This window comes from Ambystoma mexicanum, chromosome 1p (assembly GCF_040938575.1).
Source record: "Ambystoma mexicanum isolate Mex_15411 chromosome 1p, UKY_AmexF1_1, whole genome shotgun sequence".
Lineage (NCBI taxonomy): Eukaryota > Metazoa > Chordata > Amphibia > Caudata > Ambystomatidae > Ambystoma > Ambystoma mexicanum.
In genome coordinates, this window is record NC_090921.1 from 1,180,167,826 (window position 1) to 1,180,185,739 (window position 17,914).

At 43.2% G+C, this 17,914-nt stretch overlaps 1 protein-coding gene across 1 annotated transcript in view; it reads left to right on the forward strand.

Moving 5' to 3' along the window:
• Positions 1–17,914, forward strand: part of LOC138532852 (IgGFc-binding protein-like) — a 181,122-nt gene that overhangs the window by 138,488 nt on the left and 24,720 nt on the right. Inside the window, exon 10 of the mRNA XM_069641104.1 lies at positions 213–412. Within this exon, the coding sequence (XP_069497205.1) occupies positions 213–412 (200 nt within the window). The remainder of the gene's footprint in view (positions 1–212; positions 413–17,914) is intronic.

Here is a 17,914-nt window from a genome sequence, read left to right on the forward strand (position 1 = left end):
ATTATTCTGCCAAACCTGTGTTTTTCTTATTATTGGTATTAACAGTGCATCCTTGGAGAATAGACTCCCACCAGGCTAAGGTTTTGCTATAGGCGGAAAACCAAAGCACATGTTCTGGGGCTTTGCAAAAGGATGGTGGTGCAGAATAGCTATGTGAACATTGCACAGTTGCTTGGTGTCAAGTCTTATGCTGTTTTCATTTCTTTTTCCAGCCTTATCATGTCCAGCCAATAGTCACTACAAGATCAATACATACACCTGCGACTTCACCTGTTCTGCCCTCCGGGGGCAAACGAAATGGCGAGATCAATCCTACGAGGGCTGCGAGTGCGATGCCGGTTATGCCTTTGATGGGGACACTTGTGTGCCGGGTAATGACTGTGGGTGCCTGTACAAAGGGAGGTATCAGAAGGTAAGCACTCCTATTCCTGCTGCTCTGACACACTGGAAAGCAGGTGAATGGGGCCACTTTCATGATAAACAAACTGGGACGTGAACTTGAAGTCGAATATTTGAAAGGTTATATGGAACATATCTAGAGGTCTTTCAACATTGTGACTCTTTAACAGGACATTGAGGGTAACTGTAGAGAACAGGTTAAATATACAAAGTGACAATAGATTCTAAAGATACCTACGTAGAAGAATAAAGTATTAAGAAACCTGGGCAATAAAGAAGACAAGTGATTATAGTTTTTAATGCTGTGCAACACTATAATCCATACTGATAAGCAGAATGCCAAAATACATTGAAGCAAAACCTGCAAGCGAAGGCCTGCATCTAGATTCCTCTGGAAAATTGTCAGCAAAGTGTGTATGCAATATTTTTTTGAATCATGCCCGGGCGTTTCAACATGTCAAAAAAGTGGAAACTGCTCTTCTTAATTTAACAAAAAGTATCATTTTAGAACATACAGAACTAGATCTTACATGGAACCATCTCGAAAACTGTTTACATTACCTTAGAGAGAGACTAAGAATCTCCTAGCAGCATTTCATCTATCGTTTGCCAGTCGTCTGTGGACTAAACACCACACTTTACTGTGCTGCCAGGCAAAATCTTTAAAAATCCTCATCTTCAAATGATAGACAGACCTCAGTCTTATAGACAACTTAGATAAGCTTTAGGACCAACAATTAGCAAAGAAATGTACACATACATTTGACACCAATTTGGATCTAGCGTTCTACTGCCAACTCCACTCTGCCACGTCCTGCTGTGATTAGGGAGTTTATCCCCTATTAGTAAAGGATCCTCTTCTCGTTATACTGAGTTTGTGAATGGGAATGACTCACTGACCCCACCATTAGAAATCCATGTTAAACTTAAGGGGTACATAGGTATAGCAATCGCCGCCCACCGTCAACCCCTAGTTTTAACATGAATGTTGTTGTGTGGCTTATAAGGTTGATGGCACTTGACGAATCTGCACAAAACTTTCCCAAAAAAAGTAGAGACCCGACTGTGAAAGTTTTGTGCAGTTTTGTCTGGGTGGGGGAGGGGCAAAATTATAGAAAATAAAGGGGGGGGTTCAAAACGTATGAAATACGGAAAGACATGAATGGAAAATATTTTTGCTCGTGGCTACAACCCAAACTGTTCGACATATCTGCACCACACTTGCACGAGGAGCAGCGGCCTAGTCCCGAAAGCGTGCATTTGCACATTTTGTGTTAATTTGTCCAGTAGATTTTTTTTAAATTCCCAAAAGTAGCTAAAACAGAAAGTGTGATATCTCCATCCTTAAGAAATGTCTCTTCTTCTCTTTCTTCTCTCTCCCTCTACCCTTCTAACCTCTCTCTCCGCTCTATTCCCTTTTTCCCTCCTTTTCCACACAGAATGCCGACTGGCCACCAGGGGCCAGATTACAGAAACTTTGCACCAATGCAAGGGCAAAGATGCACTGTATTAGCACTAGGGAAAACTTTGCCCTATTTTTTAAAACACTGGCACACACTAGAAACCTACTGCACCATGCCCTTGTGCTTTTAATATGTCAAACTGCACTTGTCATGGTGCAATAGTTATCTAATGTGTCCTAGAGTATTTAAAAATTGGGCAAACTTTGCCCTAGTGCTAATACCGTACAACTTTGCACTTGCACCGGTTCAAAGTTTCTCTAATCTAGCCCCAGGAGTACCCCAGAGACTCACAGGTCCCCAGCACCCTTACTAGTCCTCCAGCACTTGCCTCAGGGCCTGCACTTGCCTCATTCTACTGCACTTGGGCTATTACCCATCGAGAAGTGCATATCGCAGCACTTACCCAGATTTCCGACTAACTGGGTGCATCCAGATTCCAACCCTGCACTTGTGCTCCTCCCTCCCCTTTCCTGTACAGTCTGTGCACTTGCACAATCTGAATGCTCCATGCTGTGTAGATCATCTATCCTTTTCTCCCTGTCTCCCCTCCCACATTGTGGCACCTCTATGCTAGTGGAAAAACATCAGAATCGTTGTCAGACCTGGTTGGTGTCATCTACACTGTTAATTGCATTATATGCACTCACTCTGCCTGGCAGACTGGTTATCGTTCAGAAAGTCAAGGGCCCTGAACAATTGTGTATTTTTTCTCCCCTGTTCCCTCCCTCGGATGGGATGGCATATTTTAAAAAAAATGTTGAGGACATCCATGCAAATGTGTACATTAAAGGGTCAGTGAAGAGCAGTTTTCCGATGGCTATTATCTTTGTTGCCGTTCAGGAAAACCTGCAATAAAATGATAGACTCAACTTTTGATGTCTTTTCCGTTATGTCAGGAGGGGGCAAAATTGGAGGGCGGGTCCAAAAATGTTTGGAAAACTTATAACCAAGATGGTCCCAAAATCGGTGTAGGCTTTAATGGGAAAAAATATTCTGCTTGCAAAGACCAGAAAGTCTGCCTTTGCAAATCTGTCCTGTTTTATTTTTTCAAACGAGTCAAAAGATAGGTACACAAAATAGTGATATAACCTTGGTGCCTGAGGCATAGCCTGTGGCCATTGACAGTGGCCAGGCTGTCTGGGGCACTGTCTGGCTTCTGGCCACGGCCACCAGGGACCAACTATGGGGTTAAAGTGGGCATGGACCCCGGCAAGGACAGGTACAAAAAATTGTTATAACTTTGGTGCCTGAGGCATAGTCGAAGGCCATGCACCAGACAATCGGCCAGTGGCCATGGCCATGAGGTACCGGCTATTGGGTTAAAGTGGCTATGTCCACCAGGGACTAGCTAGGTTGTAGCATTTTCGGAATCAGGATATGCTTCAATGAGAAAATAAATTCTGCATGTGGCTACAGGCTGAAGTGCTGGGTAGATTTGCAATAAACATGCAGAAGAAGCATCATCAAGGATTCGAAAGCATGATTTTTCAAATCTGTCCCGTGTTTTATTTTTTCAAAAGTGTCAAAATGTAGGTACACTAGGCAGTGGGGCTGGCCCTTCGAAAGGACCAATGTCTACTCTGATTTGCTTAGTGGGGCCTGCAACAAGGCCTAAGTCAATGCCCAATGGATCGTGGACACTGGCCATGGGAGCAATCCATGAACTCTGGCCATTGGTCACATTATGGGATATAGTGGACACTGGACCAAGATGCAGGCTAGGTGCAATGGATAATGAGGGTGGTTTGGTGTGGCCAGGGTCATGGTCAAGCCTCATGCCCTAGGCAGTTCAAACCTGACATGCATCCCAAGCATGCACTGCTGAAAATGATAGACATCAGTGTGTGCTGCAAAAAATATTTGTTAAAGTAGTGCACTTTCATATATGTTAAACAAGGTATTATTAATAAGTTATATACAGTGCTGGAACATCATAAAACATTTTTAGTTATAAAATCCATTGAAATTCAAGGGCCGTTATGGGTAAGTTGCCCTAATAAAACCTGTGAAAATCAATGAAAAAACATTGGTAATGGACGGTATTGTTAAATTGCTCCAATAGAAATCTTTGTAATTCAATGAAGAAACATTGTGAAAGGGATGTTATGGTTACATTGCTCTAATAAAAATGTGCGAAATTAAGTGAAAACACTTGGTTAAAGGAATGTTATGCTTGAAGGGAAAAATCTAAAAGCCAAAGAAATTCACCAGTTATGGTAAGCTATGAAACCAAACCTGTGCCACCGCCATGCACTGTTAAGACTCACACCCAGGACATCAAACAGGACACCACAGATGGCTTTATTGATGACATCAATGGTGACATCACATATCCTGGGAAGTTCTTTTTGTTTAGTGACAGTAAGAAGATTATGTTTCAGATATGAAGCCACAGATGAAATGCCATTAGAAACCAGCCAATCTCGATCCAAGAAACAAACATCTGGCGAGCTCTACCAATAAGCAGAGCTGACTCAATGAAGGCAAACTACTTGTCAATATAAAAGGGGTTGAAAAAGCACACTTGGCACCGCATTGGGAGTAGAATCGATGGTACAGTTAAGACAGAAATACATGTTCCTCACTGCTTCCTTAAGGAGACATGAGAATGCCACCTTGAAAATGCTATACCATATACCCTAGCTCTGACACAAGCACATAGAGCCGGCCCCAAGCCCTGGTGGAGACATAGTTAAAGAAGATCATGGTGCGATCTGCTCCAGAGTATACTGAAAGGCAAGGACGTGGCCTAATCTAGGAGAATCCTGAAATCAAGGTTGCAGTGAACCCTTATTACTTGTATCCTGAAACCCCATTTGTGGTGAGATGTGCACCTGTTAATTTTAAAACCCCAGTTCCTGCTGAGAGTGATGAAGAGGAAGATCATGAGTGATGTTCTGGAGAGACCCAAAATGGTGAGCACTAAAGCAAAGTTGTAGAGAGACCTTCATATGAAAATCAGGAGCTCAGGTAGGAGCACTGCATTGGTTCTAGTGGTCTAGAAGAGACCATTCTACTTGAATACTAGAGGTTGGGCATAAATCCAATGACTCGCTGGGAGAGGCTAAGAATCCAAGATGGCAGATAAGGTGACAAAGGTCGAGCCAAATAAGAAAGTGGAGAACCTGACCAGAGTGAAAACAGGAAGACCACGGAGGGCCAGATGGTTATTTAAATGAGTGTTTGATTAACTTTGTAGCATAGGATTTCTGAACTCTTTGATTTGCCACGGTTTGAAACATTTTGGCTTATGTACTGGGTGGAAGGCTAACAGTTTATTATGAACTGGTTTGGACTTTCTGTTGGCCACATCCTTTGGACAGTGTGTTATCCATTTGTGAGTCCCAGAAGGTCTTAAATGACTAGACTCAACTTTGCTTGGGAACTACGCCACTGAAAGTGATGGACATGAAGAATCCTGCACATTACATTTTTCCTTTCCTGATATTGTTTAGATTCTAAATTTGTTTTCAGTTGTGGAAGCGTGTCATGCACTTATGGCATTGTCCCTGAGAAAGCAATAAAGTATAACCTTTCAGTTGAAGCCTAACTGTTTGTTGTCACATGCATCATTGCTCAACCTCCCTACAAGTGGTGTCAGAAGTAGGATTCTTCAGCTCTGATACAATGACTCAGACCCAACACCAGCCTGTTCAGAAGACCGTTAAAGTAAGAACCTCTCAAAATGGCAAAATGCCAAATTGCCAGTGCAAGCTATGCCAAACTGCGCCATGTTCTGCCAGCCTACTTCTTTGAACAAAAGGCCATTCTGGCAGGAAGAAGAGTGATCATAAGAATCTGGCTGGAAGCACAACTCCCCACTGGTACATAGGGTAAGATAGCCAAAAGGTCCATCTTGGCACTTCTGCGCTCAGTGGATATCAAGTCTAGAGTAGCAGATGCTGACTACCAGTGATGAGTATGATGACTATGACATCCAGGTCAAAGATCTTTTTGTGCTGTTTATCAGTGAGGTCATTATGAACCCCAACATAAATGAAGTAACAGCCTTGGAGCACACTGTCAGAGGTAGAGAAGTGTTTGTGTCGACAGATGCTCTCAGATGTTGAAATTGATACTTCATTTAGGGACATGAGATAAACATCTTCGAGATCTACACCCCATGATCGACCACTACTCAGAGAAATAACACTCAACCCCCACCCCATTGACAGGTGTTTCTAGCAGGTGAAACCTGAATCGATAGGAGAGCTACAGGTATGGGTTACTTTACCAGGTCAAAAAGAACTTAATGGATAGCAAAATCAACAGTTTGATCCAACATTTTCCTGTGTAAAGTCATGGAAATGGTTAATTCTCAACTTCCGACAGGAAAACAGAAAGTCCCAAGACACTTTTTTTGCAACCCTTTGGTGAGGGCTTTGCAAACACAAAATGTATGGGGGTAGCTAACACAGCTAACCAAAATGGGGAGTTAAACCTGTATGAGTGTATGGACAAGAACTGAGCTATCTGGGCATGCACCATGAGAGCTGGGAAAGCCAAGACCATCCAAGAAAAAACTCTGCCCAGATTAGCCAAGTGGCCTGAGCAGGACCTTTGTTAGGTAGGTAGTTAAAGACCATCTTTCGGAGGATCTAGAAGAGCAGAAGGCCCTTTACCATCAAGGCTCATATCTGTAGCTTCAGTGTCAAAGATGACATCATTGCGTTTCTTCCAACTATAGAGATCAAACTACTGGTAAACTGGCATAGTTTTTGCGAGGTGGTGGAAGTCATTGGTAACCTCAACTACCATATGAATCAAGCCGATAGAAGGAAGAAAGGAAAAGTCTTAACATGTCAACCTGTGAAAGGAATGGAACCATCCTAACGGTATCCAGTGATTTAACTGAACAAAAACAATTTCGATGGACTTTTTTACCAAAGAAAATCCATCAAAGAAATAACAATTGTTCAATAAAATATATTAGGGGGGTGGGGTTAAAGGGTTAAAATGGGTGGGGGTAAGAGGGTTTGTGGAATTAAAACATAGGGAAAAATCCATCCAAAAAATGTTTTCGGTAAAATCACAGGTAACCCATCCTAACATCCCTATCTAATCCATGTCAACATTGATGTGCTCTGGCGTTACATCTGAACTCATTGTGGAAAAACCTTGCACAACAGAAAATTAAGACCTACTGGACCAGTATTCGGATGCCTTCTGCCCAAATCTTGTATGAGTAGAGGGTTCTTTCATCATATTCACCCCCCCCCTGGGTAGCAAGTTCACCTAAAGCCCCAGTGAGTCCAAGAAGGAAAAGGCAACATCATTGGGAGGAAGTTCAGAAAATGCTACAACTCTTCTTGATAGAATGCTCCCAGAACCAGTGGTTCTCACAGGTAGTCTTGGTTGGAAAGGAGATGGATTGTGGCACTTCTACATAGATTTTAGGGAGGTAAACACCATATCTGCTTTTGATTCATAACCCATGCCCTGAATAAATTAACTGATCGAGAAACTATCGTGGCAGGGTCAGTAAGCTGATCCTGTCAAGATGGGAGAGGAAAGGCCCTCTCAACCTGGGATGGAATTTCTGCAGGGTGTAAGCCTAAGTCAGGCTTACCCCACAGGGGGAAGATGGCGGTTGGTAGGACCCAAGTCCCTGTCCCTTCTTATAGTGCCAGTATGCTTGTACAGTGTACCACTGTCAATCACACCATACCTGTCTCCCATGAGGCTGGCCAGTTTCTCGTTGTCTCTTGTAGAAAAGTACACATTCCAGCATGTTTATATGGATGGAGGACAAGAGAACAGCCTGCAAGGAACTCCAAAGAGTTGCAGGAGTTCCACTTACCCAAACCGTCAACAGAAAGTAGCAAAGCAGCTACGTGATATGGCACAGAAGAACAAAGCGTTATTATTAGCCAGGTGCGTACGTGGCGAGCTCCCAACTGCTTCATCAAAACATCACGCTCACCTGTTATGGAGCCACAGAGCGCCTCCCTATCCAGACCACCAAGTATGGGAGACCCTTACACAAACTGGGACACAAACTCTCAAACTCACTGCAGTGTTCCGCCATTGCCAAACCCAGCAGGACCCACGCACGAAAACAGGCAGGTAATCAAACCCCTTTTTATGACTTTTGTCTATTGTGCCACCTCCTGGTGGGAAAGAATACTAGACGATTGGCAGGAAGAACCAGCAAGGGAGGAAAGCCAATCGAGGCAAAAGGGGAGGATAAAAGGAAACCCAGGAAGGAGAACGTTTTGGGGTGTTCAGGTGAGGTCAAAGGAGGCTGAGCCAGACTAAGAGACCATATGGAGGAAGGACAGTACAGAGGAAGGTCAAGGTGAATTATTCAGGCAGTGTGCAAAGAGATGTATTGATTGATTGGTGAGGGGAAGTGGTACTTGCAATTGAATAACTATGTGTATGACTGCAGTGGTAGGGGAGAGTAGAGAGTGAGTGATAAGATGACTGAGAGCGTGAAAGAGGGAGTTATTGCGAAAGTGTGTGAGTGGAGGAGTAGCAGTATGGCCAGAGTAGTCAAGGTGAGAGTGGTGAGTAGTAGATGTGTGGGAAGTTGAGAGCAGCAAATGTCAGGAGACTATTTGTGGTGTTTAGAGGGGGGAGCAGTAGTAGTGTGCAGGAGGCAGAGAGAGTTGGCGAGAGCAAGATTGGAGCGTGGGGGGATGTGGTAGAGAAAGGAATATTGGAGGGATACAGGATGAGGTAGTAGAGAGAGGGGAGACCGTGGGCAGAGTAGAAGGGAGGCAGGTAGAAGTAGGAAAGGGAAAGTGACACTTAAGTATAGGGAGAGGAACATCAGAACGCAAAGGGATGAGATAGATAGTGACTTGAATGTCTGGAAGGCACACACTCTGAGTCACATCACATGGGGGAGTCTTGGAGTAGGGACCCCTAGGTTTTTCCTTAAGGAGTCTAGATAGTTAAGGTGCCTGCATTTAGGCCATCACATTGTGCTAAACAGCATTTAGATAGTAAGGGTTACCCATCTGTAGTGACCAGCCTGGATTTCAGGAATTACTGGGCTTGGGCTGGCTGCCCCATCCCTAGGTTAGATAGAGAGACGAACCTTAGAAACCCTTTTTCTTCAAATCAAGATAAAAACTCTTGAACTGTCTCTGGGAGTTGGTGTGTTCCTGAGGCCATCTAAGACTCTAGGTAAAACAAAGTCTCAACACTGGACCTTACCAAAGGCTACTGCAAGGTTCCATTAAGACTGAATGATAAAGAACACATTGCCTTTTCATCACCCAGCCTATAGCAAATAACCAATACACAGAGCATCAGCAATGTTTCAAATGCTTATCGACATCATCCTAAAACCCTATCAATCAATTTCTGGTGGATATCTCAATTATAAATGATAAGTATTTAAAAACAAAATCAGATCAAATCATTGTGGCAGTAAGTAATACCAGTCAAATTTAATGATGTATCAAAGCTGTATTTGGATTTACATTTCTGAAGGCTAATCTATTTCAAGTCTCTTGGTCTGAGTGATAAGCACAAACATCACCTCTTACACCAATCCCTCAAAGGGCTGGATGCAGCTGCCATTTGCAATAAACAGTCATGTTCATTTCAGCATCAGTCTTTTTTCTAAACCTTCCCAGTATCTTTTTCCTCCTACAGTTGTTACCTGGCCAACCTTGAGCTTTTCCATGCTCTGAAGCTACGGCTGTTCTGCTGGGCACAGAGTGGCTTTTGGACCCCATGGGAACTCTGATGTCCCAGAGGCATCCATGGATTACCCAATCCCATTTGCACCTGTGCCACAGACCAGGCAGGATCCAGTAAGTAGGGCCTCAAACTCCTCTGACAAGCCCAAGAGCAGAAAAAGAACACTGCACAGACATGCACTACCTCCTAGAAAACTTCCACAGCCATGACCAAAGAGTAGATGGCACTCCCAAAGCTTTGTTCAACAAAAATAATTACATCTAGCCTTGCATTGCACTTACCACTCTCCGCCCGATTATGTTTTATCATTCAGGGACCATTACTATAGCCTTTGTTCCTCTATAATGATAAAGTCTTTTAAATGTTCATCTTTTGGTGCATGGTAAATATGCACGCAGAAACAATAGACAACTTACAGGTCAAATTGGTAACAAATCATGGCATATTATTTGTCCCTTTGGTATGCATATTTTCATTGGTTATTAAGTGAGTAACCACACAGCATCCTTCATCTTGCTTTTTTCTTCAACCTCTACCTATGCACAACCGAGGTGCCATTACAGTCTCTTATACGTGATGAAACGACTCACCATCCATGACTGCCTGCCGCATATCCCCTGTCTCGTTTCTCACTCTGCCGCCTGTCACCCATAAAATTGCCCTCTGATTCATCTTTCTGTGCCCCATGAAATAAAGATTAGTCAAACAATAAAAGGACAGCTTAGTTCTCTGTGAAGGTCTTGGCTGGCCTGTTTCCGGTATTAGAAAAACATTGACTTTAGGAATGCATTACTAATCTTTGGAGACACATTTTCCTCCCCTTTTTGTTGTGTGGATGTCGGCTTAGAAGTAGCCTCTCTTTTCCATTCCATTTTCCAATTGGGACACACTTGGCACCTTGAGGACACTTGTCCATATTGACATTGGGATGCCCCTGGGAACAGTTTTAAATGTTAATTTATCCTACGTTCCTATGAAGCTGTTATACACAAGCCTCCTTGCCAAATCACAATTGTTTGCTTCTTGGACAAACATCAGATCCTTATTTCAATAGTGACAGTCTCAATGACTCCAGTATGATTTCAAACATCTTTCAGTTCTAGTTTAACATTTTGCAGGACACATTTACCTTCCCCTTATATGCAAAACAAACCATAGGCAGATTTGACGTTGGTGATTTCTGCTGTAGGCCGGGACCGTGAGTATCAATTGATAACAAGGAATCTCAGGTTCCTTTGGCAATGCCCTCTAGACCTACAAATAAGTATGCTTGATTGCTTATATCAAGGCCTGGCAATACTTCTGTAGCACACCATCTAGCACGTGTACGCTTGATTTGGCTAGTGGAAATGGTGAAGAATCTTGAGAGTGCATTGGCCTGCCAGTGAGTGTTTTATGAGAGCTTAAGACTGTTTCCTTGCATGCATGCTTTGCATGATCATTCGGGCAAGCAGGAGTGGGCCTGGAAACTTAGCGCAGTTTGGAAGAAAATTGTCACATTTGGTTTTTAAGGACCCCATTTTGTCTCTCCATCACACCCACTGATTTGAAATGGTATAGGCAATTGAGCTTCTGCTGTATCTGGAGCACCATGCAGAGGAGCTCTTTAGCCATCATTGTGAAATGTAATTTCTTCTGCAACCGCTATTAATAGTCAGAGGCATCCCTAAGGGGAGCACAACATCTTTAATCTGCACTTTGTCTACTGTGCGCATGTTTGCTCAACAACTATATGCATGTTTCCTGCTAGAGATCATGCCTACTATAGCTAGCACATTTTCCCACCCTGTAACCTCTGGAATTTATATGAAGTCACACTGAATATTGTTAAAGGTCCCTAGGGTATTGGGAATGGGTCCCTTGACTCACATTAACACTTGTCAGGGCTCACAAAATCTACTAGACCACTCGCATTGGCGAGGAGATTTATGAAGGCCGAGTAGCATGTGCATAATACTCGACCTTGCTAGCGAGTGAGTTTGGTGATGTTTGAAACTTATTTGACATTTACTGCAAACACACTAGTATGCATTACTTGCCAAATAAGAGTTTCACTGTGCATGATTGACATTTGACTGGCATTTTACAGAAATCACTGGTACACATTTTGTCACCAGTCACCATGAGGCAAGTGACTTTCTTTTAGGTGGAGTATGTAAACTATGGAACTTGCCCTGCAGGTCCAGTGGAATTTTAAAGAATTTGCAAGTCCTACTACTCACACTGTGCTTCTGGCATATCAAACATTGTCTACCTTGCAGCTCAGCCACTGTGGAATCACCTAACTCAAACCATTTGTCACACATGTTGGACACCATTCCTCTTTTGCCGATGTATGCACACAAGTAAATAATGAAGGCAAGATCAGGACGCTACTGACAACCCATCGCCAAAGAGACATCATTTGTCACAGTGTAAGCTGCAGCCTGCATTAGTCCAAGCGTTCTTTTAAATGTTTGGGTCAGTGACCTGTATTCTAGCAATTTCATTAAGCAAAGTGTTCATGGCTATAGGATTGAGTTCACTAAAGGAAGGAGAAGCCGTCATCATTTCTGTATTAGCGAGGACATTCCCTTTAGCAATGAAGGCCCTCAGAGCTTGATAGGCAGTACATTTAACTCCTGCCAGTTCAGTAGGTAATGTTAAAGCATTGAGAAGGGCTTCTATGGGAAAAGCATTTTTTATTGGTGCACCAGCTACCGTGAGATACACCTTCTCTTGCCATCAGTGACCATAACCATGTACCATGCCTTGTGATAGAATACCTGATCTGGCTAATACCATCAGTTCAGCAATTTGATCAGAATGTACATTGGGGAATTTTTGCACGTTCAATAACCTCATGTGCAGTACAAAAGTTGAACTCTACTTCCAACTCTCCCTGTTCATTTATCAAACAAGAGTCGTCTAAAAATAAACAAAGGGGGGCATTACAGTTTTGCCGGTCTGTAAAAATTGCTGGTAATTCTGGCACCAGCAATTTTACTGGACTGGCAAACATATGTTTACCAGTGGGGGCACTCCTGTATCTCCCACCCTGGGCTGCTGGTAAATCAGGCCCACACTGGCAAAAAAAAATGCTCGAATTACCTCCATGGAGTCCTTTTCTGTATGCCTTTCAGACTGCCCCATCTCTTAACACATTTTTTCATTTACTCTTAGCAAGGTTTTTGCAGAAAATATTATTTCTGTGCTTACCAAACCTAAACCCACCTGTTCCCATGTAGAGGTTATTCTGGCATTAGTTGCTCAAGCAATGGCATAGACACTCATTAACCGTGTTATTCATTTCATCGACCTGTCCTTGTAATAGGGGTTTAAAAGAGGCTCTTATTATCCTCGCCTTTGAAAACCTTTGTTGGATCATGCCACTCTTAACAAATATTGACCAATAGCTGGTCTCCAGTGGATGGCAAATATTATTGAGAATGTTGTGACACTCTATTCCCTGTTAACACTTTCCAACTTAGTTGGTGTTCAAGGTGCGACACGTGAGTGGTTTTGCAGCTTTCTCTCAGGCAGAATGCAAGCTGTAATATTTGGGCATTTTGTTTCACCCTCAATTCCAATGACAGACAGTGCTCCCCAGCGCTTTCATCTCCACGTTTGTTTAACATTTACATACTGCCTCTAATGACTTTTATTCAGAAATGTGGCCTTCTGTCTTACGCCAACAATATTCAATTCCATTTGAGGGTTTCAAGGAATAAAGAATATTTCAATCAACTTCAGCTGTTCCTCACTTAAATCGAATCCTGGCTTACTAATAAAAATCTCAAATTTAATCCCATCAAAAACAGTGGTTATCTATTTGTGCCACAAACACTATTTGCGGGACCCACTGCAACACCGTACACTACCCTTTGGCCTCTCTCACTCAGAAGATGGGTTTAATTGGAATGGAGGCTGATCTGAGATAGGACCTAGGTTCACACTAAAGGAATCTTTTACAGGATGCAACATTTGTTTAGTTACTGAAGAGAGCGATATAGTAGGTACATATTAGGATTAACATGATTTACCTCTGTGTCCTCTAAACAAGCACAATCATATCTCCAATTATGCAGTCAGAAACAGCCCTCTCTTAATCCATGGTTATTAATGTTTGCATGGCAATATCGCTTTTCCACACTCTGCCTTCGCCTTTAGTTTGCTTTACACACAGTGAAAATTCTGCTCATTCACATTTGGAAATGGAGGTGCTGTGGGGACATGGGGTGAAATAACATAAAAAGAGGCCTACTACAAAGAAATGGAAATAGCCAGTCAAGAGGTCAAAGAACAGTGTTTATTACAGTCGCAACCGGGTCTCAGCGCCCCACGATGCATGCGCACAAACACTGTGGTGGGAGAGAGCCCCGAGTCACCAAAATCACACACATATATACGTTCAGGATCACATATGAAACACTTGTACAGCCCCCATATATGAGAGCGAACATAGGGGTCATGACCTTTCCACGCAGATAGAATTACTAAGACAGCGGTTTGACATATTTCCCTGTCCTCCTACTGACAATTTGCTGTCTGGGAGCAGGGCAAAGCAGTGCGTGGGGGCATATTGTGTTCCGTGGTAGAAGTTAACATTTGCTGTACAGCTTATCTGTGTTGCTCCTAGAGCCTAAGGTCAGTCTGCTCTAAAGCTTTCGAATAGGGGTTTCACTAAAGGAGCATGGTTCTGATGCACATTATTACAATTAATGGTTCAGCCGGGAAAACATGGTCGAGACAGGCAGGCACCTACTTGTAGATTAGCTATGATCCTGCAAAGGCTTCAAGGTTCTACAGTGTAAGACAAACAACACGCTCAGCAGAATGTGCATTCCTGTCTTTTAATTGTCAGAAAGTTCATGCCGAGGTCAGAGTGAAAATGCAAAATGAGCAAGGCACTGAACATTACCTCCAAAATGGTGAATAAAACAAAATGGCAACATGACCATCATTATGGCAGCAAAAGATTTGTAGTGTGATGTGAATGCAAATGTGCCTAGGCCAATCAGCATACTACATAGGACACTAAACTGAATACGTTTTCACAGGGGCTGTGGTCTGTTGTTGCACTAAGACGTCCAAGGCCTCTCTTGCTTGAAATAATGAGAGTTCGTCATCACAAACCCCTTTTGAAAAGCCTTTGCCCTCTGAAGTTCAGGGGCACAACCACTCCGTTCCCTGCCTCTACCTCTTCTCTGACCAGAGTACTTAAAACAGTAACACCTGTATTTGTGTTCATAACTCAACCTTGTAAATTACATAATTAGAAGGGCATCATCTTGTAATAATTAATTTCAAATTTCTGCTCTTGACAAAACATGCAACAATTCACAGCCACTAACAGTTCTTCTGTCTGTCAGGGGAACACTACAAATATTGTAATCAACAATGTTCTCTTGCTTGCTCTAATTCAGCCCCTATTTCTGGGTCTTGCATGTGCTTTCCACTATCTTGCATTAGTCGATGGCACACTTCTGGGGTCATAAATTCCGTCCTGAGCTGATTCATGTCTGGTCAAAGTGCTTGTAAAATTGTAGTAGTTTTAAACTCTTCAGTTAAAATGTCTAGTTCTTCCCTAATATATGGATTTTATTGAACATGTTTCTAAGATCTCCTTGTGCCCAGATGGCATGCTTGGCTTATTTATTTGTAATAATCACTGGGAAAGCAATGCATTTTTGGCACAAAAACGCTTACAGAATTTACCATTGATAACAGAGCAGAGAACATGGGTCCTTTACAATGGGGAGAGAGAATGTGACTTGAAGACCAGATTTTGCAGGGAAAGGTGCAACCATAAAAAACCAGGGGCGAGGACAAGACAGAATGAGATAGGAAAGGGATGGTGAAGGAAATGCTGAAGTAAAGCGGAGGTGTGATGGAAAAAGGTTGTGGGGTTGTCTGTGAAGGATAGAGAGAAAGGAGAACAGGGTGATGCAGTAGAGTGCTAGGAAACACGTTATTCAGAGATTTGAGGTTGAATAGAAATAGTGGTAGAGTAGGAGTAGTACAAAGAGGGAGGGGAAGAGCAGGAGCGAGATTAGAGTGTGGAAATGAGAGGGAGGCATGCACAATTACCAAATCACCTGCATCATTGCAGCAACTACTGGTATTTGCTGTAAATCAGCCTGTGCATGAGACCCTTTTGAACAATACACAGTGCCTGTGTGAGAGTGGAAAGGACAAATGGTCGAACTAGGAGCTCTGGCTTGGTCTCTATGTGTGAATGCTGGCAATGGTTGCTGCAACTGTACACCAGTGTTGCTGCTCCTCCCTTTGCCTACTACCCGCTCACTCCACATCATCACTTCATCAAATTCCCTGTGAAATGGTGTGTGTTTGAAAAAGAGTGCCTAAATGTTGCTCAGCCTAGGGGGAGTAACTACAGAAAGTGAACACTTCTATAAGAGAATGCTTTGCACTTTCTGTCCATGCCACTGCTCCTGTGTCCCTTCACCAAGGGGTGATAAGGTCATATAACTCTGTTAATCCTTGAATAACAACCTCATCATGCCATTTGTTTCCAGCAATTGTTCTCATTATTTCCAACAGTCTCCTTGCTTACCGAGCAAGAATTACTGTTTCTAGTTTTCAGCTTACATTTTGCAACAGCATTTCCTACTGTGGCATTGTCAGAAACGGTCTGCAGCTTTCACCACTTCTCGTCTTGCATATTGTCCATCACAGTTTCTGTTACAACTATTTCAACCATTAATCTGGAATTCCGTCTATACTTTAAACACCACAGCTCGTGCCTGGGTTCCTGCATCTATCTCTACACTGATTAGTGCAGGAGGAGAGTATGCTGCTGCTTTTGCCGTGATCCTTAATTGAAACTACCTCTTTTTCTTGGTTGTGAAACATTGCCCACCTCCGTTAGCTTAACCTAGCACATTATCCTGTGTCCAGTCAAAGGGTCGAATACATTGTTTCGCACTGAAATAGTTTCGAATCAAAAGGATCGAAAAAAAAAAAATTCTAATGGCTTTTTTTAAATGTCTTATTTTTTGCTTTCGTATAGGCCCCCGCCCCAAAAAAATAAAATAAATGTTCATTCCAATTTTTTTTTTATTCAAAACTAACTATTGCATTTGATCCTTTTGTATATAAACCCATTATCCACAGATTCCACCAGCGATACGCTCATATTCCCTTGATGCTACAGCAGCATCCCCCATGCTTCGGTCTTACCGTGTCATCCCCACACTAACTATATCCCTCTCCAATGACTGTGCATGGTTGCTGCTGCCATTGAGCATTTGGACGTCAATTGGGTGGAATTAGGGTGTTGCAGAATTTTGTTCCGTGGCTGATTAAGGGCTTATTTTTTCTGAAACCTCCCAATAAAGGACTGGTGCCTTCCTGAGATCTTCTGTATTGTCAAGACTCGAGGATCGCGAGGAGTATGAATACCTCCGTCCCTAAGCAACCAACAGCGAAAGAGAAGACACTCGCTGTTCGAGGATTAGGGCCACAGGTGGCAGGAACAGGAACACCAGATTTTACGGATGGCTGCTGAAAATGAATGGGCAGATTAAGTGAATGCAGTACTGAGTGCAGTGATTTCTGTATAAACAGTAGTAGAGACACCTACCAGGAGCCAAAAAGCTGATGATGTTACTGGGAGATAAATCTGGAGTGGCAGGAAATGCATGGGTAAATACCTGTTCCCTCAGTGGCTTAAGCAGCAGAAGAGCACTTGGAGGTATGAGCTGGTGCTGGGTTAACACACTGGAAGCACCTGAAGACTTAATCTGAGTTCAAAGTAGCTGTGGTATTCCTGAAACCAGAAGCTGAGAGCAAGCTCAAGTTCCTGAGTCAATTGAGCCAAAAAGGGGAAATCCTAAGCAATCCGTGGACAGTCCAGGGTCAAGCAAGCTGGTCCAAGAGATCAAAGATGCGTGGTTTGTAAGCTTGAGATGAGCAGAAGTCCGAAAAACGAAGTCCGAGGTCCAAATAGACAAAGTAGCAAGAACGAGTACTCTGTAACAGAACAGCTGAGAAGCACTGCTCAGCGGAGTCGCGGCTGATTTATGGAGCACTGATGCCACCTGAATCACGTGAGCCTGTGGCCTGCGCGACATAACGGGTGTCGTCATTTGCTCTGCGAGAGTCCAATGAGCCTGACTGTGGGTGTGGAGAAGTCCGGGATGGCGCGTCTTGTTTTTGCAATTGAGACCAGCGATTCTGCTTCTGGCATTGCGTTATAGAGGTACAGCTTTTGTTCATTCGTTTGTAAGTACGCCACGGGAGTTGCCACTTCTGGTACAAACAATAGCTCCTCTCGTAACGTCTCCTCCACTGGCTCATTTGCCTTCGCCTGACTGAGGGAACAGACCCTTGATGCTGGTGCAAGGAAGTATGGGAAACATGAGACCTAGGTAGAGTACCTAAGTGTGCCTGTG